This window comes from Macaca mulatta, chromosome 1 (assembly GCF_049350105.2).
Source record: "Macaca mulatta isolate MMU2019108-1 chromosome 1, T2T-MMU8v2.0, whole genome shotgun sequence".
Lineage (NCBI taxonomy): Eukaryota > Metazoa > Chordata > Mammalia > Primates > Cercopithecidae > Macaca > Macaca mulatta.
The window spans coordinates 557291-579966 of record NC_133406.1 but is presented as its reverse complement, the minus strand read 5'-3'; the positions used below and the strand labels follow the sequence as shown (position 1 = coordinate 579966).

Genomic DNA, 22676 nt, shown 5'->3' with positions numbered 1-22676 from the left:
TCGCAATCTAACGTGCTCTTTTTAGTGCAAACTCACAGCTGATGTCAGAAATAAACTGATTTTTTTTTTTTTTTTTTTTTTTTTTTTTTTTTGAGACGGAGTCTCACTCTGTCGCCCAGGTGGGAGTGCAGTGGCCGGATCTCAGCTCACTGCAAGCTCTGCCTCCCGGGTTTACACCATTCTCCTGCCTCAGCCTCCCGAGTAGCTGGGACCACAGGCGCCCGCCACCTCGCCCGGCTAGTTTTTTGTACTTTTTAGTAGAGACGGGGTTTCACTGTGTTCGCCGGGATGGTCTCGATCTCCTGACCTCGTGATCCGCCCGTCTCGGCCTCCCAAAGTGCTGGGATTACAGGCTTGACCACCGCGCCCGGCCTTAAACTCTGATTTTTACATGGAATTTTAAAAGTTGAAGTGAAGCAAACATACTTTGATGTGGTGCACACAGGATTATAAAATAACATTTACTTTTGTCCTCCAGGTAAAGCCACTTCAAGCGATCATACCACATGTGGCTGGCCAACCAGACTCTGGGTGGTGACTTTTTCCTGTTGGGAATCTTTAGCCAGATCTCACACCCTGGCCTCCTCTGCTTGCTTATCTTCAGTATATTTTCGATGGCTGTGACTTGGAATATTACACTGATACTTCTGATCCACATTGACTCCTCTCTGCATACTCCCATGTACTTCTTTATAAACCAGCTCTCCCTCATAGACTTGACATATATTTCTGTCACTGTCCCCAAAATGCTGGTGAACCAGCTGGCCAAAGAGAAGACCATCTCAGTCCTTGCTCTATTACAATAATCGTATTCATGTCACTGGCTGCCCGACCTTCTTAGGGACTTGGTGGGCGCCCTTTGAAAGGACTTTCAAGCCCTTTCTGTCACTGGTGAAGTTGGAATTGTTCAGTGCCTATCACGCTACTCACTTCCGCACCCCCAGCAGTGCCTAGACTCAAGTGATTTCATAGGGAAGTGTGGATGTCCTTGGGTGTGGGACCCAGATGTACTTCTACCTGCAGTTGGGAGGTGCAGAGTACTGCCTTCTAGCTGCCATGGCCTATGACCGCTACGTGGCCATCTGTCATCCTCTCTGTTACTCTGTGCTCATGAGCCAGAGGGTATGTCACCTCGCATCAGGTTGCTGGTTCGTGGGCTCAGTGGATGGCTTCATGCTCACTCCCATCACCATGACCTTCCCCTTCTGCAGATCCCATGAGATTCACCACTTCTGTGAGGTCCCTGCTGTTTTGAAGCTCTCTTGCTCAGACACCTCACTTTACAAGATTTTCATGTACTTGTGCTGTGTCATCATGCTCTTGATCCCTGTGACAGTCATTTCTGTGTCTTACTACTTTATCATCCTCACCATCCATAAGATGAACTCAGCTGAGGGTCGGAAGAAGGCCTTCACCACCTGCTCCTCCCACATGACAGTGGTCAGCCTCTTCTATGGAGCTATTTACAACTACATGCTCCCCAGCTCCCACCACACCCCGGAGAAAGATATGATGGTGTCCTTTTTCTACACTATCCTTACACCTGTGTTGAATCCTAGCATTTACAGTTTCAGGAATAAGGATGTCACAGGGGCTTTGAGAAAAATGCTAAGAATGCAGAAAGCTCCATATTAAAGTGTGAAAGAACTTAAGTTGGTCCTCTCTTCTTAGGGTCTCTCTCTTCACTTTAGGTGTCCTTCCTATAAACAATCAGCACATCGTGGTGGTGTCTGGCTCCCTGAGTTGCCATTCAGGGGGTTTCAGCCCACTGTTCTTCTCTCCTATAATCACACTTGAGATGATGTTCACTTGCCCCCTCTTCCCTCATAGCATTGATCTCTAGTCCAGTCCTTCCGGGCCAATAGTCCTTTTTTAGATGGCAGTTGATAAATATGAAAAGAAATGTGTTTATGACCCTTGAGCACCTTGTACCAGAGAGAAAATTTGTTTTGATATCATGAGCTCATTGAGTATGAAATAACACCATATTCAGATTGTTCCTCAGCATCTACTCTTTGCTAAACACTTGTCATTCACCACCTCATTTGACCCTCACCCTCTGTGGTTGAAGCTAAGGTCATCCACATTTCACAAGTGACAAAACAGCCTTCGAGGCTTCCCCTGACTTGCCCCAAGCAGGAGATCCTCATGGGAAGGAGGTTCATTCATCTATAGGCATTTGGGTCTAAACACATTCAAGACCTCAGAGATGCTAAATGTACAGTTGAGATTTTTCTTCCATCAGAATTTTTAGAATGTTCTCAAGTTATTTTCTGTGAGCATATGAGAAGTCCAACCTCAAATTAGACCAGACACATGGGCTATATAGAACACATTTGTTTGGAGTAGAATTGGTTCATTCATAGACTTCCTTAACCAGAGAACTAGGGAAGTATCTCACACTTCTCCCTGTTCAAGCCAAAGGTGACACATACTTAGAATATAATTTCAAATCAGTTTTATGTATGTGCATGGTTGTATTTGTATTAATTTATTTAACAAATAATTATAACCTCTTGTGTGATTATCACGATCTGGCACCATTTTTAGTGTGTGACATGGATGGAACACTTTTATTTTCACAGCCTATTATTAGCCTTATTCTAGTTGATTTAACTGAGATTCCGTGGGTTTGAGAAACTTGAACAAGGGTATGCAGCTTAGAAAGTGCTCAACAGGGATGTAAGTCCAGGCAAGCAGGCTGGAGTCCCTGCCCCTGACCACTGCATGTGCCACCTCTTGTGGAGTCTGTGGCCTTTTCCACACTGCGTTGCCTCTCCATCTGGGAGGGCCATACTCCAATGCTGGAAACACTATAGTTCTTTCCATACCCAATGTTTTCACATAGCTTTCCCTCTCTTCGGAATGTTCTTTTTCATCTGTAAGTACAAGGATACAAAGATAACTTTCCATGACTCTGTTATCTTCCTTTAGGCCCCAAGTCATTCATTCATTCATTCATTCAACAAGTAACTACTGACCCCCCTATAGTTTGCCAGGCCCTGTTCTACAAACTGAGGTTATATCAATGAGCAAAACAAAGAAAAATCTTCATCTTTTTAGCACTTACAGGGTATATACAGAATATAAATTTGGTAATTGATAAGACATGGCGTATTAGAAGAAAACTGCATGCAGTGGGGCTCCTGCAGCTGTGTAGGTGTCTTCCGCCTGCTTGGTGTCCTCATCCTCCTCCTGGGGCTACAGCGGCGTCCTGGCTGGATCTGACGGGCTGATGGCGGGGAACGAGAAGCTCACGCAGAATCTCAGCACCGCTTGGCTCCTGCCTGGACAAGGTGTGCGCCCTGAATGTGTGGACCATGGCGAGCCGGAGGCGAAGATCCGCGACTGGTACCAGAAGCAGGGGCCTGGGCCCGGGCCCTCCTGCGACTCCAGCAGCTCCTACAAGACCATCGAGGACCTGCGGGAAAAGATATTCTTGGGGCCACCACTGAGAACCGCAGGACTGTCCTGCAGATTGACAACGCCCGTGCGGCCGCAGAGCACTTCCGGGCCAAGCCTGAGACAGAAAGCTCTGCGCATGCGCTTGGAGGGCGCCATCAAAGTGCGCAGGTGCGGGACGAGCTGACTTAGGCAGGACCCGCCTGGAGATGCAGATCCATGGCCTGAAAGAGGAGCTGGCGTCCCTGAAAAACAACCACGAGGAGGAAGTCGGTGGCTGAGGGGCCAAGCGGGAGGCCAGGTCAGTGTGGAGGTGATTCGGCTTCCGGCACCGATCTGGCCGAGATCCCGAGTGACCTGCAAGCCAATGTGGGGCCATGGCGGATCGGAACCGGAAGGAGCTGACGTCGGGTTCACCAGCGGGGCTGAGGAGCTGAACTGGGAGGTCGCTGGCCACACGAAGCAGCTCCAGATGAGCAGGTCCAATGTCACTCACCTGCGGGGCACCCTCCAGGGTCTTGAGATTGAGCTGCAGTCGCAGCTTGGCCTGAAAGCTGCCTTGGAAGCCACACTGGTGGAAACTGCGGTGCGCTTTGGTGCCCAGCTGGTGCAGATCCGGGCTCTGAGGAGACGTATTGAAGGGCCGGTTGGCCACTGTGTGAGCTGACAGCGGCAGGGGCAGGAGGTCGCCACCTACCGCAGCCTGCTCAAGAGCCAGGGAGATCATTCCAACAACCTCTCCACCTCCAAGGGCCTCTGAGGCGGCAGGCTCCGTGGCTTCTGCCCTCCTTCAGAGGGTGTCTCCTGGGTTAGGGGGACAGGAAGGAAGGGCTCTTCCCCTGACCTGCCAATAAAATTCTTTGGCCCAAGGTGGGAAAAAAAGAATGAAAGATGTAGCAGGCAATAACTAACCAAAGAATGACAAATGTTTTTTTTAAAAAAATGCAATTAATGTGAAATAATGCAGCATTTGAGACAACAAGCACTAGTAGAGATAGTGATGACTGGAACCAACAACCAGGAAAGTATTGCAAGTCTAATCTTGCATAGAACTGATACCAAATCTTCACGATACATAAAAAAATGAAAAAATGGAAATCCGTAATCACAATGGCAGATTTTTTTTGGTATGTGATTCATCTGGCTTATTTTCAACCTGATTGAGGTACAGTTGATGAATAGAAATTGTACAGATGAAAGCTGTACATATTGATTTTTATATATGTATATGTTATGAAATCATGACCACCATCAAGCTCGTTAACATTTCCATCACCTCAGTTATTTTTTTTTTTTTGGGGGGTGGGGAGGGTGTGGTTAGAACACGTAAGATATCTTCTCAACAAATGTCAAGTATACAAGATTTATTCTCTTAACAGATGTCAAGTCTACAAGACTATTGCCAACTGTAGTCACCATGCTGTACATTAGCCCTCTAGAAATTATTCATTTTTGTGTCACTGAACTTTGTACCATTTGACCAATCCTTATTCATTTCCCTAAACTCCTAATCACTGGGCACCAACATGCTACTCTGTTTCTATGAGCTAGTCTACTATTTTAGATAAGTGAGAATATATGGTATTCGTCTTTCTGTGTATTTTTCACTTAGCATAGTATCGTTCAGATTCATTCATGTTGTCCCAAATGGCAGGACTAACTTTGGGGCTAAGAAATAAAGAATATTTCATTGTGCTAATATGTGTATGTGTATTTTCATTCATTCATTTAGAGTTATTTTTCTATTTTTGCTATTGTGAATACTGCAATAAACACTGGTGTGCTGCTACCTCTTTGAGATCCCGATTTCACTTCTTTGGGTGAACCATGACCTAGAAGCATGATTGCTAGATCATAGGATAGTGCTATTTTTAACTCTTTGAAGAAACACTCTACTGTTTGCTTATAATTGCTGTGCCAATTTTCATTCTCACCAACGATGTTCAAAGGTTTCTTTTTCCCCACTTTCCCTCTCTTGTTTCATCTGTAATGAGGGCTATTCTAACAGGTGGGAGGTGATACCTCGTTGTGGTTTTAGTTTGCATTTGCCTGATGCTTAGTGATGTTGAGCTCTTTTTATTTACCTGATGGCCATTTTTATGTCTTTTGAGAAATGCCTACCCAGGTCATTTACTTATTTTAAATCAAGGTAATTGGTTTTTGCTATTGAGTCGTTTGAGCTCCTTATAAGTTTTGGATATTACCCCCTTTACAGATACATGGTTTGCAGATATTTTCTCCCATTCTGTAGGTTGTCTTTTCACTTTGTTGATCAGTTGGCCAATTATGCTCAGGTTGCTTTCTGTTCTCCCTATTGTTGTTTCATTGGTCTATATGTCCATTTTTCTTTTATGACAGTTCTTTACTGTGATAATTCCCATATCTTTGTGTGATATATTTTGAAATAAATGTGATGCCTCTAGTTTTGCTCTTGTTCAAGATTGATTTGGCTATTTGAGATCTTTTATGGTTCTAGATGTATTTTCTTATTGGTTTTTTATTTCTGTAAAGAAATACCACTGATATTTTATAGAAATTGCTATTTATACATTGTTTGGCTTAATAAGGACATTTTAAACAATGTTAATTCTTCAAATCTACAAATTTGAAGATTTGTTAATTTTCAAGTCAGTGAATACAGTGCCTTTCCATGTCATTTGTCTCCTTCAATATCTTTGACTCTTAATGTATTATGATTCTTAGTGTAGAAGTCTTCTGTCCCATTGGATAAGTATTCCTAAATATATTATTTTTTGCTATTTTAAATGGGATTGCTTTCTTATTTTCCTTCCAAATAACTCATTGTTTGCAGAAGTGTCACTGATTTTTGTGTGCTATTTTATGTTCTGCAACTTTACTGAATTTGTTTATTAGTTCGAATAGTTTTTTGGTGTAATCTTATATATAAAAACCCTAAGGCCATGTCATCTGCAAATAGAAATGATTTTGATATTTTTCTAATTTTGATGCTTTTTTGTCTAATTGCTCTGGCTAGGACTTTCAGTAGCATGTTAAATAGAAGTGGTGACAATGGACATCCTCGTTTTGTACCAGATCATAGGAGAAACATTTTCATTTTTTATTATGTTAACTGTGGGCTTTTCACACATGATAGGTTGTGTTGAAGTAAGTTCATTCCCTCTGTTACTATTGTTGCTAATAAAGTTAAAAATAAGTAGAAAGCTGAAACTGTATCCTTTCCTTACTCCTTATACGAAAATTAATTCAAGATGGATTAGAGACTTAAATGTTAGACCTAATACCATAAAAACCCTAGAAGAAAACCTAGGTAATACCATTCAGGACATAGGCATGGGCAAGGACTTCATGTCTGAAACACCAAAAGCAATGGCAACAAAAGCCAAAATTGACTAACAGGATCTAATTAAACTAAAGAGCTTCTGCACAGCAAAAGAAGCTACCATCAGAGTGAACAGGCAACCTACAAAATGGGAGAAAATTTTTGCAATCTACTCATCTGACAAAGGGCTAATATTCAGAACCTATAAAGAACTGAATCAAATTTACAAGAAAAAAACAACCCTATCAAAAAGTGGGCAAAGGATATGAACAGACATTTCTCAAAAGAAGACGTGCATACAGCCAACAGACACATGAAAAAATGCTCGTCATCAGTGGCCATCAGAGAAATACAAATCAAAACCACAATGAGATACCACCTCACACCAGTTAGAATGGCAATCATTAAAAAGTCAGGAAATGAACAAAGTGCTTTGAGGATCAAATGATTTCTTTGTCTTTCCCCTAAATAATTCTAGCTCAAATGACGATGGTTTTACACAATTCCTCATCACAGAGGGTTTTTGTATAGCTTCATTCTCTTAAGGAAAAGAAAGTCTTAAATTCCACAACTTCTGGCCTCAAAGAAATCTATATGTAGTTACAGAAATAATGCAATCTCCGAATTGCCCCCTAATTATATCATGTACACACAAACACAAAAACATAAACATATTGGAAAGTTACAAAAATCATAATTAGAGTGTAAGTTACCTATTAGCTTAATATTTGTTCAGTTTCTTTTTCTCCCCTGCTACTAAAGTTACACACAATTAAAACGCCTGATTTCGTATCATCTTTTGTGACTTCAGAAGGTAGGGAAGCACTCTGCGCTCCACACGCAGCTATGGAATTTTTCTTGGTCTTTTCACTTTTAAAAACTGATTTTGCGAAAGCATTCCTATTTCTCCACCTCCTCTCCAGCATCTGTTTCCTGAATTTTTAGTGATCGCCATTCTAACTGGTGTGAGATGGTATCTCATTGTGGTTTTGATTTGCATTTCTCTAAAGACCAGTGATGATGAGCTTTTTTTCATGTTTGTTAGCTGCATAAATGTCTTTTGAGAAGTTTCTGTCCATATCCTTCACCCACTTTTGGGTTTTTTTTTTTTTTTTTTTTTTTTTTGAGATCCTGCCTTCTCAAAATAGCTCTTTTCAGTGCTGGGATTCACCACAGTTTTGACACTTCCTACCAAGATCCAGAAGTTCCCAGCAAGGGACTTTTGTGCCTGGTTGGCTGCTATATTATTGCTGCTTTGAGGGGATACGATTATAGGAGCTCCTCTTCTACCATCATGCTAATATTTTTAATCTTTGTATTAAGAATAGTTCTCTAGCACATTATTCAACTTGGATTTTACTCAGTAAGTTAATTTAAAACCTGTGAAACCAGACAGCAAGTTATCTGCTGTCAAGATACAACAGTGACACTGATGTGTAGGATGGACATTCCTATTCTGAAAAAGAGAAATTGGAAGTAATAAAGAAATCTTGGAGCCAAAGCAAGCCTGAAACCTGTCAGGGCAAGTTTCATTAGATTTTAGGACTTGAGGTCCTCTTTGGCTTGATATCCTGACCTCCAGTCCATAAAGGTGGTGGCCCCTCTTCCTTTGTTCTGGGCATGTATCTTTCTATTTCTTTATATCTCTGATGGTGTCTTCAGGACCGTTTACAAAATTTTTGACATGTTTTATATGTTTATAGCTCTTAACATTTTATTTTTGCTTTTATAAATATTTTCTCAGTTTACATTTAAAATGTAAAAAAGGTAAAACTTAAGCAGGGTTTCCACCATAAATATTACTGTTGAAAAAATATATATCAATAGCTCTTGTCATTGTTAATACATTTTAAGTATTTTTAAATAAAAATGTTCTCTTCAAAAAATATAAAAATATCTCAATAATCTGAATTATTGTGGAAGAATTTTATTAAAATTATTTTAAAATCCATACTCGACCTCTAAGTGTTTGGATGCCTGGGAGACCTATCATGCTTGTTTATAAAAATCTGCAACATTTTAACAATATCAGCTCTTTCCAAATATATTTTATTGTATTCCAATCAGTACGATTAGTTAGATCTTTTGAACCTAGCCAAATAGATCAACTGAAAGGAAAAAATAACTTAAAAGCTTGACTATTTTGAACATGAACATACAGGAAGACAAGAATTGTTTCACTAGATGTTTAAAATCGTCATGAGGGGAACACCCAATAAAACAAGGTATTTTAAAGGAATCCAGTGAAAGACCAATGGAAAAGAGTTCATGTGTAAACTTAGCCTCCCCTGCTCTGGCTTCTGGGATAGGATGTTGACCCTCCTTCCTTGTGCAATCCCATTGTTTCCTCCAGACACACTGGTTCTCACACCCATGATTTCAGGACTGCCTTCTCTTATGAACTCTGGATTCATGGATGCACTAGCCTTGCATAATCTTCATGGTCGATGTGTACTGGGCAACTGGAGTCCCAAATTTGTTTCAGCGTTCCATGCCAACCTGCCCAGCCCCCAAATTCCTGTGTGTATAAATAGCAATCCAACTTTACCTCCTCCACCACAAACCCCTTGCCCAGACACCGTATCTCTCATCAGGACTAGCTCTTATTATTCTATACATATAGAATATATACATCTTATTATTCTATACATACATATAGAATATATTTTGTAAAGTGGAAAAGGCTAAGTCTATTAACTCATGTTTCATAGAGAAGATTTTGATGATGAGATCTGAGATTATTATAAATATTGGTTAAGAGTATGCATTTAAAAACAGAGGTAAAAATTTTAAAAGCCATTAGAAGAAAACCAGAATGGTTCAGGAGAGCTACCTACTGACTTCTTTAGCTCTCTTAATTGCATTCTTCTTCAAATCCCAGAGGTGATGTGTCAACGGAAAGCTTTCATCCACTCCCCTGGTGGACATGGTAAAACCAGGCATGATGTCACCTCCTTACTTCTCTTTGTGCTCTTAACCTGAGCACACACCACCAGCTCGTCTCGGTGAGGTTCAAGACAGCGTCTGTTGGTGAGTTCTGCCAGACAGGCAGTACTGATAGAAATAAAAGGGTAATCACGGCTCTCCACTTGTTCTGCTTCTGAAACATTCTGTTAGTTCTTCACAGTATTTCCTCATTTTGTCTTAATTTTTTAATGGAGAAAAACACTTGTGATTCTTTCTTAAAACTTCTATATAACACTTATTTACTGTGACATAATTGTAAATGGATTTTTAATTTCCATTTATGGAAAAAATCTTTTTCTATATTTTGGGATTTTTATACAAAGATGCATTTATTTTTCCTGTCACTAAAGTTTTATAGAGGAAAAGTGACTGATTTTCTTTTGAGTGGGGATGATTTCTGAGGGTTACAAAACTCTAGAAACAATGTCTCAATCATTTTATATTTCCCTGATGAAACCCACAGAGTGTGGCCTAAACCCAAGTGTAGACTGCGGAGGGAGGATGGTGTCCGTTAGAGAACTGAGGCAGAGTCACGTGCTCTGGGTCCCACTCTTGGGCTGAGACATGCGTTCTTTCTCAGGTTAGGTGTGTGATATTAGGCAGGCACCCTGAGAACCTGAATTTTTATAATATGTATAAAGAGAAAATAATATGAAGTAACTCGTAGGCTCTTGGGAAAGAAGAAATGTAAAGTATTAAACAATTTTAATATTGGTATTAGAACAATTCCTGGGATGGTGTCTGCTTCAAATAAAGATTTGATATGACTCCATTTATACTTATAATAAATCCCCAAGTTAAACATGCATTAAGCAATTTACATGAAATTCAAACAAGCGGATAGAGAAGAACAAGAATGAACAGGGGGCCAGTCACTACGTGTGGACACAGTGTTTCCATATCTGTCCCGTGTCCTGGGTGAGCTTTCTGAGTGGCTTCATGATAGTGATCCCCATTTACCAAAGTGCAGCACAAAGATTTGCTTAGCAAACCCCGCATCTCCCTGCCCTCCTGCTTCCCCTGAATTTACTGAGCAAATACGTTTTAGGGCTTCACATGTGCTGGTCACTCTGGTCCTTGCTTCACTTTGGCCACAAATACAGACGAGATCAGCAGGTGTGTTTTGCAGTTTATTGGAATGTTTTAAAATTGTGCACAGATCTCAGTCACCATTTGCCAGTGGGGACCGTAATTGATACAGATCATCTACCCACCTACCTACCTATCTATTAATATGTATAGAAATATATAGACACACAAAATGTCTCAGATTTGTTGGGTATTTATATTAAAGCATCAAAGCATCCCAGCATATTGGAACTTTTGGTGAATTGAATGTATTAACTAGTTTTTATAAGAATACAAAATGTATTTGAAACTTGTAAATTCATTCTAAAATGTCCCTGCATCATAACCACAGCTAAAGTCTTTCCAGAAAGAGGAGTTACTCTGTCCTTATTCTTGACTAGGGCTATCAAAATTTAACATTTAACATGTCAGAAGTTGAAAAGTTGGAAAGGTTTAATTTCTTTCGGAGAAAACGTGGAAGAAACTGTTATGGACTATTTCAGAAAGGCCAGATATATTTTGTGTCTATTGCCCTTATTTATTTTGTAGCTATTTAAAAATTCTGCTTTAAATCACATTTACAAAATCATTTTTCCCTGAATAGACTCACTGTGACCTCCTTAAGTGCACTGAAGTTCAATTCATCTTTGATCCATCTTCAGCATATAACACAGACAGGCTGTGAGTGTCACGGTGGAGAAGGAAACTGAGTTGAAGTCAGAGGCATCTCAGTGTTTGATATTCCTCCCTGCCTCTCAGTGTGTATGAAAGATTGATTGTGGCAGGCAGTGAAGCACATGATTGCAAAACCAACTAAAGCTTTGTCTGATAAACAGCAGTGACCCTCCAAATTCTAGTTCTTCCTTGCTGAGATTTAATGAGCTTTAAAATGAGGGGAGCTATAAGGAGATGAGGTTGGAGGACCACATACTAGACAGGAAGGACATGGGATTCTCCAAAAAGCTCTGCATAACCAAGGTTAAAATAAGAAATGTAGAATATAGTTATATATTCACCTGTGTATGTTTACATAAATGTTTACATTATATTTACATAAAACCAGAATATTTACACATAAACACACAAATATAAAAACCAAAGTTGTTTTTTTCAAGTGGGTCATATGCTTTATTTTGCAGACCTTCTGCCATTTTTATTTTGAAAATCAACTTCTTAAATGTATGAACAGGTACTGCATCTGGAGAATGGAAGTTAATGCATCTTTCATAATAATCATAGTAGCAACCATCTTAGGTAGGTTGTGCAGAATAATGTAGATATTAACTCTTTAAGCTAAGAGTATATGTGTTCATCAGAAACTGTACTATTCTAAACACTTTCATTACATTTCCTCATTTTACCCTCATCACACCTGAGCTCAAACATGATTTTTATTCTTTTTGATGTAGACTGGAGAAAAGAATGGCAGATAGAGAAAAAGATGGACCTATGGCTGGGGTCTGTGTATGTGCTCCTTACTCATGTCCCGCAATGTCTAAAGGGTCAGTCGTGTGTGAGGATCCTTCCCTGCTCACGAGAATGTGAGGCTCGCTTCATGCAATCACAGAGCCTCACAGCATGGCCTGATCCTGTGGAAGAAGTTTCAAACATCTGGTATAACTTTTCCAAGTTACGCTTTAGTTACTTGCTACATCTTTCTTATATCAAATATACCCCTGAGTATTTTGAAGATGCCTATTTTCTTAAGCCAGAGATGTTAATTCAATCCAGCCCTCTATGACAAAAACTCTAGAAATGACGAGTTTGATTTATCTTTCAATGAGTCACATTTGTGTTAGCAGAGGAGGGTGGTTCTGCAAATTTCCAGCACTTGTTGATAAATGACACTATGAGGAAAGTTTATTAATTTGAACCGTGACAACCTTACTATTAGTTACCAATTCTTTTGGCCTATAGTTGTGAATTCTTTTTGTAAATTTGTTATGTCATTTATATACTAAAATATCCAGACCCATGAGACTTACTCAGGTAGCACAATCGGCATACATGAGCGTGAGTACTCACTAAACACTTGGTACAAAGGGATGCATTACACTAACTCCAAAACTCTCCTTGGTGGCCTAGGTGAAACCTCATGGCCAACACCACCTGGATGGCCAACCACACTGGATGGTCGGATTTCATCCTGATGGGACTCTTCAGACGATCCAAACATCCAGCTCTACTGTGTGTGGTCATTTTTGTGGTTTTCCTGATGGCATTGTCTGGAAATGCTGTCCTGATCCTTCTGATACACTGTGACGCCCACCTCCACACCCCCATGTACTTTTTCATCAGTCAATTGTCTCTCATGGACATGGTGTACATTTCTGTCACTGTGCCCAAGATGCTCCTGGACCAGGTCATGGGTGTGAATCAGATCTCAGCCCCTGAGTGTGGGATGCAGATGTTCCTCTATGTGACACTAGTAGGTTCAGAATTTTTCCTTTTAGCTGCCATGGCCTATGACCGCTACATGGCCATCTGCCATCCTCTCCGTTACCCTGTCCTCATGACCCATAGGGTGTGTCTCTTCCTGGCATCGGGCTGCTGGCTCCTGGGCTCAGTGGATGGCTTCATGCTCACTCCCATCACCATGACCTTCCCCTTCTGCGGATCCCAGGAGATTCATCATTTCTTCTGTGAAGTCCCTGCTATAACGGTCCTGTCCTGCTCAGACACCTCCCTCTATGAGACCCTCATGTACCTATGCTGTGTCCTCATGCTCCTCATCCCTGTGATGATCATTTCAAGCTCCTATTTACTCATCCTCCTCACCATCCACAGGATGAACTCGGCAGAGGGCCGGAAGAAGGCCTTTGCCACCTGCTCTTCCCACCTGACTGTGGTCATCCTCTTCTATGGGGCTGCCATCTACACCTACATGCTCCCCAGCTCCTACCACACCCCTGAGAAGGACATGATGGTATCTGTCTTCTATACCATCCTCACTCCAGTGCTGAACCCTTTAATCTATAGTCTTAGGAATAAGGATGTCATGGGGGCTCTGAAGAAAATGTTAACTGTGAGAATTGTCCTTTAGGAAATTATAAAGTAAGACATTTGGATATAATGATTTATTTTCCTTTTCTCTACCCATCAGGTACTTAGGATTTTATCCCCGTGTTGTTCCTTAAACTCTCGTACAATGATGTCTCATCTCATTTTCATCTCATGTTGAGGAATTCTTTCACTGTGTGGAAATTCTATTTTGCCATCCTTGTCCACCCAAAATTCTTATACAATTGTGTTGTAGTAATGTAACATTTTTGGAAGTGGATAACTGCTCTTTAATTTTGTGAAAAAGTATTCATAACCTTAGGAAATGCATAATAAAATATTTAGAGAAATAAAGGTCATGAGGTGTTCAAATGATGAGAGGGAGAGAGGGGTGCAGTGAAACAAACTAAGCACAATGTTGCTGCCGCAGGTGAGTCTAGGTGAACGGTATGTAGGTATTAATTGTACTATTCTTTTTTAATGATAGTTTTCTGTAAATTTCAAATAATTTACAAATAAAGAATTAAATGCCAGGCTTTTCTTCTTTTTTGAAAATATTCTCTTTTCACTTGGTGAAATTGTGACATCTTAGAAATCATGCTCATTTCATTATGTCCAGTAATTACTGAGAAAATCCAATCATCACCTCTTTATTGAAGGCTACATTTTTCTGCATGGTCCGATTCTGACAGCACCTAGTCGATATTGCCTCTCTGAAATATTCAGTGCCATATGGTATACTGAGGATGTAAGATCACATAATGGACTGCAGAAAAAATATTACACCTGAGTGGAAGGAGTTTTAGGGAAGGTTACCTGCCCAGGGTGATTCCTGAGCTGAGATTTCAAACATGTAACTTGTTATACAAACAAGGAGAGTGATGGCATCAACATTCAATCCTTCGTTTATTCAACAAACATTTTGTGCTTTAATCTTATTTAGCTATTTTTAATTATAATAAATTTGGAATAGCACATGGCTACTTTTTCCAAGGAATTGGAAAAATACATGTAGTTGTTTATGCAGACAAATGTAATAAATTGTTTTAATACTCGTGTGAAGTGTACAGCTCATAAGGACACACTAATTCCATCTGTGACATCTGAGTTCAAACAAGGAGCTGAGAGGAGACTCTGCGGCTCAGTGCTGAATAGTGACTAGGTGTTACCCTCAGCTGAGTGTGTGATAGTGGAGCCAGGGAAACGTGCTCAGAGACATGCTGCAAGGGAAAAGCCAGCATGATAAAGACAGGCTCTCACCAAGCGAGAGAGATCAATGCTCCAGGAGATCCTTCTTTCTTATTTTATTTTAGCCTCCTTTCTTGCCTTTGTGTGGCCCAGGGTTTTAAAAACAATAGTGATATGATCAGATTTCCGTTTTGGAAATGTTATTTGTGTGGTAACCAATTGGAGATGTGCAAGACCAAAAACATAGACACTAGGTAAATGAGAACGGTGATCTAAATGATGTTGATCTAAGTGGAGTCGACTGTGCCTTTACACCAGGATAGGCTGATAGGAGGACATTTGAGGTGTGGGACCTGCTGAATCTGTTGCATAAAAGCACAAATGTGGTAGCTGCATGCCTATAATTTCCTAATTGGCTATGTCCAACTTGTGAATAATCAGGTGGTTTCAAAAGTACAGATTCCTCTTCTCTCACCACATCCAATTATTTTATGACTATAACAAAGATTCTGTAGTGTTTTGGAAAAAAATATGAGAACTAGTTTTTAATATTTTTCCTAAACTCAGACAATATAAAAGGCATACTCTAACTTGGATGAGTTAAAGAACCTGTGTCAACTCTCAATTTGCTGGATTATAATTACAGACACATTTGATGGTTATCTTTAAAACATATTTGTAACAGGAAATAAAATATAGCAAAACCTCTTAAAATGCTTTTTTGTAGAGTTTTATTGTGCTCAACATTAAGTTGTTTAGTAGATTAAAATAACCTGTTAATATTTTTGGTAAGTCTTGTAACTACGAAGCAAAAACCTGTAGTACACAGACAAATAATATTTTAACACAAGGAATCAATGCATACCACTAGATAAAACGTCACTTAGCCCCAAAAGAAGATAGGAAGGAAGGAAAAAAGACTACAAAATAACTGGAAAACAACTAACAAAATTATTGTATTAAGTCCCTATGTATCAAAAGTTATTTTGAATGTAAATGTATTAAATTGTCCAATCAAAAGCCATACAGTGACAGAATGAATAAAAAATGTTACCTTCAACAATTACTTTAGCTTGCAAGGACATATGTAGACTGAAGTGAAGTGGTCTAAAAGGATATCCCATGCAAGTCGTAACCAGTAAAGAGCAGGAGTACCTGTGCTTACATCAGATTAAATAGACTGAAGTCCAGAACTGTAGAAAGAGACAAAGAAGATCTTATATAATGATTAAAAAGCCAATTCAACAAAGTGTATAGTAATTGTGACTATATATGCTCTAAACATTAGAGCACCTAAATATATAAAGTTAACTATTAATAGATCTAACGGGAAATGGGAGAGATAGCAATAAAATAATACTAAGAAACTTCACCACACTTTCAGCAATGGAAAGATTATCCAGACAGGAAGTCAACAGTGAAATAACAGCTAAGTTGCGCTCTAGGGCGATGGACCTAAAAAGCATATGCAAAACATTTTATTCAGTAGCTGCAGAACACACCCTATACTCAATTGCACATGAAACATTTTCTAGATTAGATCACATGTTTAGTATAGAAAAGACTTAAGATAAAAATATCAAGCACCATTTCTGATCACAGCAGTTTAAACTGTAAATGAAGAATTCTCCAAAAGTTTACAAATAAACAGTGATTAAACAATATGCTCCTAAACAATAGGTGTGTCAATGAAAAAAATGAAAATAAAACGTTGCTTGAGGCAAATGAAAATGGAAAATTCAAGATACCAAAACCTACAGGACACAGCGGAAGCAGATCAAAGGGGAAGTTTATAGCGATAAAGGGCTACATCAATAAAGAAGAAAGACCTCAAATAAGAAAAGGTAATATTGTACCTTAATTAGCTAGAAAAAAGAAACCCAAAATTAGTAGATGAATTAATAATAGAAGAAACAAAACAAATGATAAAAAAAATGCAAATCAGATAAAAGTCTTTTTGTGGAAAAAAAATTAAGAAGGATAAAGTAAATCAGAAATTGTAAAAGGGAACTGAGGCCACAGAAATACAAAAGATTATGAAAGTATAATGAAGAATTGCATGCCAAAAAGTAGATAAACTGGAAGATATAAATTCATTGATACATAAAACCTATCAGGATTGAATTATAAATAGTAAATCTAAACAAACCAACAATGAATTATGCAATGAAGTAGTAATAAAAGTCTCCCACCAAAAAGGAAAATAGCAGCCCGCGACAATATGGACTCACTGCAAAATTCTATCAAAAATTGAAAGAACTAATACCAATTCTTCTCAAACACTTCCAAAAAATGGAAGTGGGAATACTTCTAACTTCATTTTACAAGGCCAGAATTACCCTAATACCAAAGCCACAGAAGGACACGGGAACAAAAAAGGAACTACAGGTCAATATCTTTTGGGAACATGAATGCAAAATTCTTCAAAAAAAGGTAGCAAACTGAATTTAAAAGTACATTTCAAAAAGCATTCACCATGATCAAATGGGATTCATCCCAGGGATGCAAGGATGCTTCAACAGATGCAAAATAATAAACATCACATAGCACATTAACAGAATGAATGATACAACTGTGTGATTAAGTAGATGGAGAAAAACATTTGACAAAATTCCAAAACTCTCAACAAATTAGGTATACAAGAAATGTATCTCAACATAATAAAGCCCACATGTGATAAACCCACAGCTGACACAATACTTAACAATGAAATGTTGAAAGCTTTTTCTCTAAGATTCAGCAAAAAACTAGAATAGTCACTCTTGCCACTTTTATGTAACATAGTACTGGAAGTCCCAGACAAAGCAATTATGTAAGGAAAATAAAAACGTAAATAGGAAAGGAAAAAGTGACATGGTTTCTGTTTGCTTACAAAATAATATTACATATAAAAAAACTAAAGACTTCAAAGCTTCCCTAATAAACAAATTCAGGAAAGTTTCAGGATATAAAATCAATGTACACAAATTAGAGCTTCTATACTGTAACAGCAAACTGTATTTTTAAAGTCAACAAAGACTCATAGGAGTTATAGCAACAAGATAGATGAATAGAAGATTCTCCAGGATCGTTCATCCACACCCACAAAAGCACAACTAGAAACTACTCAAAAACAAGAATAACATCCTGAATTCACATGAATTCAGGAGAGAAAAAAGAGAAAAAGAAGTTGTGTCTGGTCTTAGCCAGAGCAATTAGGCAAAAGAAAGAAACAAAAGCCTCTAAATTGGAAAGAAGGAAGTCAAATTTTCCCTGTTTACAGATGACATGGTCATGTATTTAAAAAAAAAAAAATACTAAAGATACCAGCAAAGACTGTTAGAACTGATGAATGAATTCAGTAAATTTGCAAGATACAAAATCAACATACAAAATTAGTGGCATTTATATATGCCAACAGTGAACAATCTGAAAGTGAAATAAGGCAACCTCATTTACAAAACCTAAGGTAAATACAAAATAACTAGGAATACATTTAGCCAAGGAAGTGAAAGATCTCTACAGGAAAAACCACAGAACTCAAAGAAATGGAAGCGATCACAAACAAATGGAAAGATTCCCTGTGTTTGTGGATTAGAAGAACTGGTATCATTAAAATGTCCATCTACCAAAAGAGAGCTACAGAATTAAAGCAATCACTATCCAAATACAAAAGACATTCTTCCCAGAAATACAAAAAACAATCCTAAAGTTCATATGGAAGCATAATAGACTCCAAACATCTGAAGCAATTCTGAGCAAAATGAATAGATCTATAGGCATCATACTATCCAATATACTACAAAGCTATTAAACACCAAAACAGGATGGTACTGGCATTAAAAAAAAAAAAAAAAATCAGAGCTTGAAGACAAAGCAATTGAATTAACCCAATCAGTGGGGGAACAGTGGCTCATGGCTGTAATCCCAGCACTTTGGGGGGACACCACGGGCAGATCACTTGAGGTCAGGCGTTCCAGACCAGCCTGGCCAACATGGTGAAACCCCATCTCCACTAAAAATACAAAAATTAACACAGCATGGAGGCACGCATCTGTAGTCCCAGCTACTCAGGAGGCTGAGGCAGGAGAATCGCTTGAACTGGGGAGGCAGAGGTTGCAATGAGACAGCAGCACTGCACTCCAGCCTGGACGACAGAGTGAGACTCAGTCTTAAAGGCTTTTTGTTGTTGTTTCCTTGTACTTTGGGGTTTTTGTAGGTTAATGACTTGCCTTCATTCCTCCATCTGAGTAATTAATAATATGGTTATAAAGAATATCAAATGTCAGACTTAATTCTTTTCAAGCTTGCCTCAGCTGCTTAAAGTTAAAATTTTTCATTCCTTCTTCTATCATCTTCTGGGTTTGAAAACACCATTCACTTGAACATAGACAAAATCTAATTGTTCATCTCTACCACATGGAATCTTGTTTAATAATTATTTCTGAATTTATCCTGATGCCATGCATCATTGGTTTGTTATATCTAAAGAAGTACACAAATTTTTGCATTTTTCTCTATGTCCTTGATTTCCAGAAGTTGTGATTATGTTTTATTTCTCTGGAGATTTTTCCATCCATGTCTTGTAACATTTTTAAAATTTTCTTTAAGTTGGTATTCACCTTTCTCTGGTGCTTCTTTGAGTAGTTTAATAACCTTATGAATCATTTATCTGGCAATTCAGGGATTTCTCCTTCATTTGCATCCATTGCTAGTGAGCTAGTGTGATCTTTTGGGGGTGTCAGAAAACTTTGTTTTGTCACATTTCAGAATAGTTTTCCTGGATTTTTCTCATTTGGGTAAACTATGTGAGACAGAAGATCTGGAGCTAAAGGGTTGCTGTTGAGATTCTTTTGTCCCATGGGGTGCTCCCTTGATGTGGTATCTACCCCTTCTTCTAGGGATGGGGCTTTCTGACAACCAAAGTGCAGAGATTGTTATTTCTCTTCCACATCTAACCACCCAGCAAATCTACTGGGCTCTGGGCTGGTACTGGACAGTGTCCACAGAGAGCCTTGTAGTGTGATCTGTCTTCAGGTCTCTCAGCCATGGATACCAGCACATGCTGTGGTGGAAGTAGGAGGGGAGTGAAGTGGACCCTGTGAGGGTCCTTGGCTGTATTCTTTTTATAAGTGTGCTGGTTGGTCTCCAGCCAGCAGTTGATTCTTTCAAGAGTGCATCAGCTGCAGTAGTGTAGGGAAGATACAAGCTTGCCTTAGGGTTACCTGGGTAAGTATGCAGATTTCTTAGGCAAAGGGCTAGACCTCAGAGCTCCCATGAGATTATCTTTGGCTCCCAGGGTGGGTAGAGGAAGGCCATGAGGTGGGGGCAGTGTTAGGCATGTCTGAGCTCAGACTGTCCTTGGGTGGGGCTTGACTTGGCGGCTGTGTAGAATTGGGGTGTCTGAGCTCAGACTGTCCTTGGGTGAGGCTTACTATGGCTGCTGTGTGGAATTGGGGTGTCTGAGCTGAGACTCTCCTGAGGCAGGGCTTGCCTTGGCTGCTGTGTGGGACTGGGGTGTGGTCCTCAGACTGATGGAGTTATGTTCCCAAGGGGGTTATGACTGCCTCTACTGTGTCATGCAGGTCACCAGGGAAGTGGGGGAAATCAGCAGTTACAGGCTTCACCCAGCTCCCACGCAGCACAAAAGGCCAGTCTCACCTCCACTTTGTGCCCCCAGTAGCACTGAGTTTTTCTCCAGGTAGCTGGTGAGCAGGGCTGAGAACTTGCACCAGTCTACAAGCCCCTCATTAAGAAAGCAAGCAGGGCTTTTAGGTTTCATGCCTCTCTGTCTGCCTCAGCTTCTGTGCTTGTGTCTGCACCCCAAGTTTCCCCTCCCCAGGTTCTGTCCAGGAAACTTCACATTAGTCAAGATTATTACAAAATTGATCTGAAAGTTCCTTCTTGTGGTCCTTCCCCAATTCCACTGGCAGTCCTCCCAAAGGACCCCTGCAAGGCAAAGTCAGAGATGGCTTCCCTGGGGGCCAAGAGTGCCTGCATAGCTCTTGTTGTTGCTTCCCTTACCTGTGTATTTTGCTTGGCTCTCTAAATTCATCTCAGCTCCATGTAAGATTAAATCATTTTCACACCATCTGGACCTTCAGGTTCCCCAGGGAGGATGTGTGTCTGAGGGTGGAGCAGCCCCCTTTTACACTTTCACACATTTTGATGCTCAGTTTTTGGCACAGAGCCTGCAGTGTCAAAGGGTGTTTGGATTCTCTTGGCTTTCCTGGTATGTCCTATGGTAGTTCTTGCAGCAAAAGTCCACAGTGTGAATCTCCACATGCTGCTCTGTCCATCCGAGCAGGAGCTGCAAGTCAGTCCTGCCTCCTATCTTCCGTCTTCCTCTTCTGGAGTCCACGAGAGGGACTATAAACAAACTATTTTGTTGGGATTAATAATCTGGTCCTGGCTTAGTGTGAAGTGAAGCTCACTCCAGGTCACTTCTCTCAAGCTGTGTTAATTTGTACCCTTCAGCAGTTTATGAGAGATTCATTTCCACAGGCCCCCAAATCTACAACTAGGGGATTTCGTATATCTAATCTGAGCAGGGATATGGGTTCTACACGGAGACAATGCAGAGATGAGCTGTGCTGGAGGCCGCACCTGTAGGTAGGGTCTAGACTGGGAGACAGGCAGTGGCCGACGGAAAGTAAAGGACACAAAGTGATGTCCTTCTCCACTCACTTCAGCTTTTCTCCTCAACATTATTTCAGATGCTTCATTCCTGGCTTGGCTCTCAGTCAAGGTGAGATACGGGAACAGGATCGTGGGGGCAGGTGGCCCCAGGTGTGGAGCCTAAGGGGAAGTGTACATGGCAAGAGACAAGCCAGAATATGGGGGATAAGAAAGGAACAAGGTGTCTGTGGTGGTCATCCATGGTTGAGATGACGTGCGGACCCTGAGTCAGACTGCCTGGTTCAAATGCAGACTCTCTCCTTGTTACCATTTGATCTTGGCCTGTGGCTCTCTACTTCTTATCTGTTTCAGCTTGGACTTATGGCTTCTCATACCTCATCTTCCTCAGTCCTTCATATGAAATCCCCCTAAAGTAGGAACAAAGCTTTGGCCACCTGGTCCTCCCATCTTTCAGTGTCTTTACTTAGGAACTGTGTGTTTAAATATGCATGACACAGGGTTTCTCCCACAGCCCTGAGCAGGAACAAGCTGTATCTGTATTTTGCACTGTACTCACTCCCATGCTAAACCCCCCTCATCTACCTCCTGGGAAATGAGGATGTGGTGGGGCTCTTCAGAAAGTTCTGGGAACACATCAAGTCTCTAAACAGAACACATAAATATCAATGTGGAAAACGGTAGAGGGCCAAGATGCAAAGACTCCAAGAGCATCTCATTTTCCAGCATGCAGAACGTTGCTCCATCTTATGAGAAAACCATTTGGTTCAATTTAATTTGAATTATTAGTTTTCTCATAAAAAGAGTAAGAGCCAGGCACAGTGGCTCAGGCCTATAATCCCATCACTTTGGGAGGCTGAGGAAGGTGGATCACTTGAGGTCAGGTGTTTGAAACCAGCTTGGCCAACAGGGTGAAATCCCTTCTCTACTAAAAATACAAAAATTAGCCAGGAATGGTGGTGGCCACCTGCAATCCCAGCACTTGGGAGGCTGATGCAAGAGAATCGCTTGAGCCTGGGAGGCAGAGATTGCAGTGAGCAGATAGCATGCCACTGCACTCCAGCCTGGGGGACAGAGCAACTCCATCTCAAAATGAATAAATAAACCAATACATAAATAGTAAAAAGCTTAAGAA

General features: G+C 40.2%; 2 protein-coding genes across 2 annotated transcripts; both read left to right on the top strand.

Moving 5' to 3' along the window:
• The first annotated feature begins 506 nt into the window (after positions 1-506).
• LOC722007 (olfactory receptor 2T10-like) lies at positions 507-1635 on the top strand. The gene is made up of 2 exons (XM_001118207.5): positions 507-785; positions 973-1635. Exons 1-2 carry the CDS (start codon positions 507-509, stop codon positions 1633-1635), a joined length of 942 nt encoding a protein of 313 aa, XP_001118207.4.
• Positions 1636-12833: 11198 nt separating this feature from the next.
• LOC707004 (olfactory receptor 2T5) lies at positions 12834-13781 on the top strand. The gene has a single exon (XM_028848843.2). The coding sequence runs from the start codon at positions 12834-12836 to the stop codon at positions 13779-13781; it is 948 nt and encodes a 315-aa protein (XP_028704676.2).
• Positions 13782-22676: the final 8895 nt, after the last annotated feature.

Bases quoted from the DNA above. Each gene is read 5' to 3' on its own strand.
- LOC707004 (XM_028848843.2), top strand. From the start codon at position 12,834: ATGGCCAACACCACCTGGATGGCCAACCACACTGGATGGTCGGATTTC.
- LOC722007 (XM_001118207.5), top strand. From the start codon at position 507: ATGTGGCTGGCCAACCAGACTCTGGGTGGTGACTTTTTCCTGTTGGGA. The intron at 786-972 runs GTCCTTGCTCTA...GTGATTTCATAG, and splicing joins CCAAAGAGAAGACCATCTCA to GGAAGTGTGGATGTCCTTGG.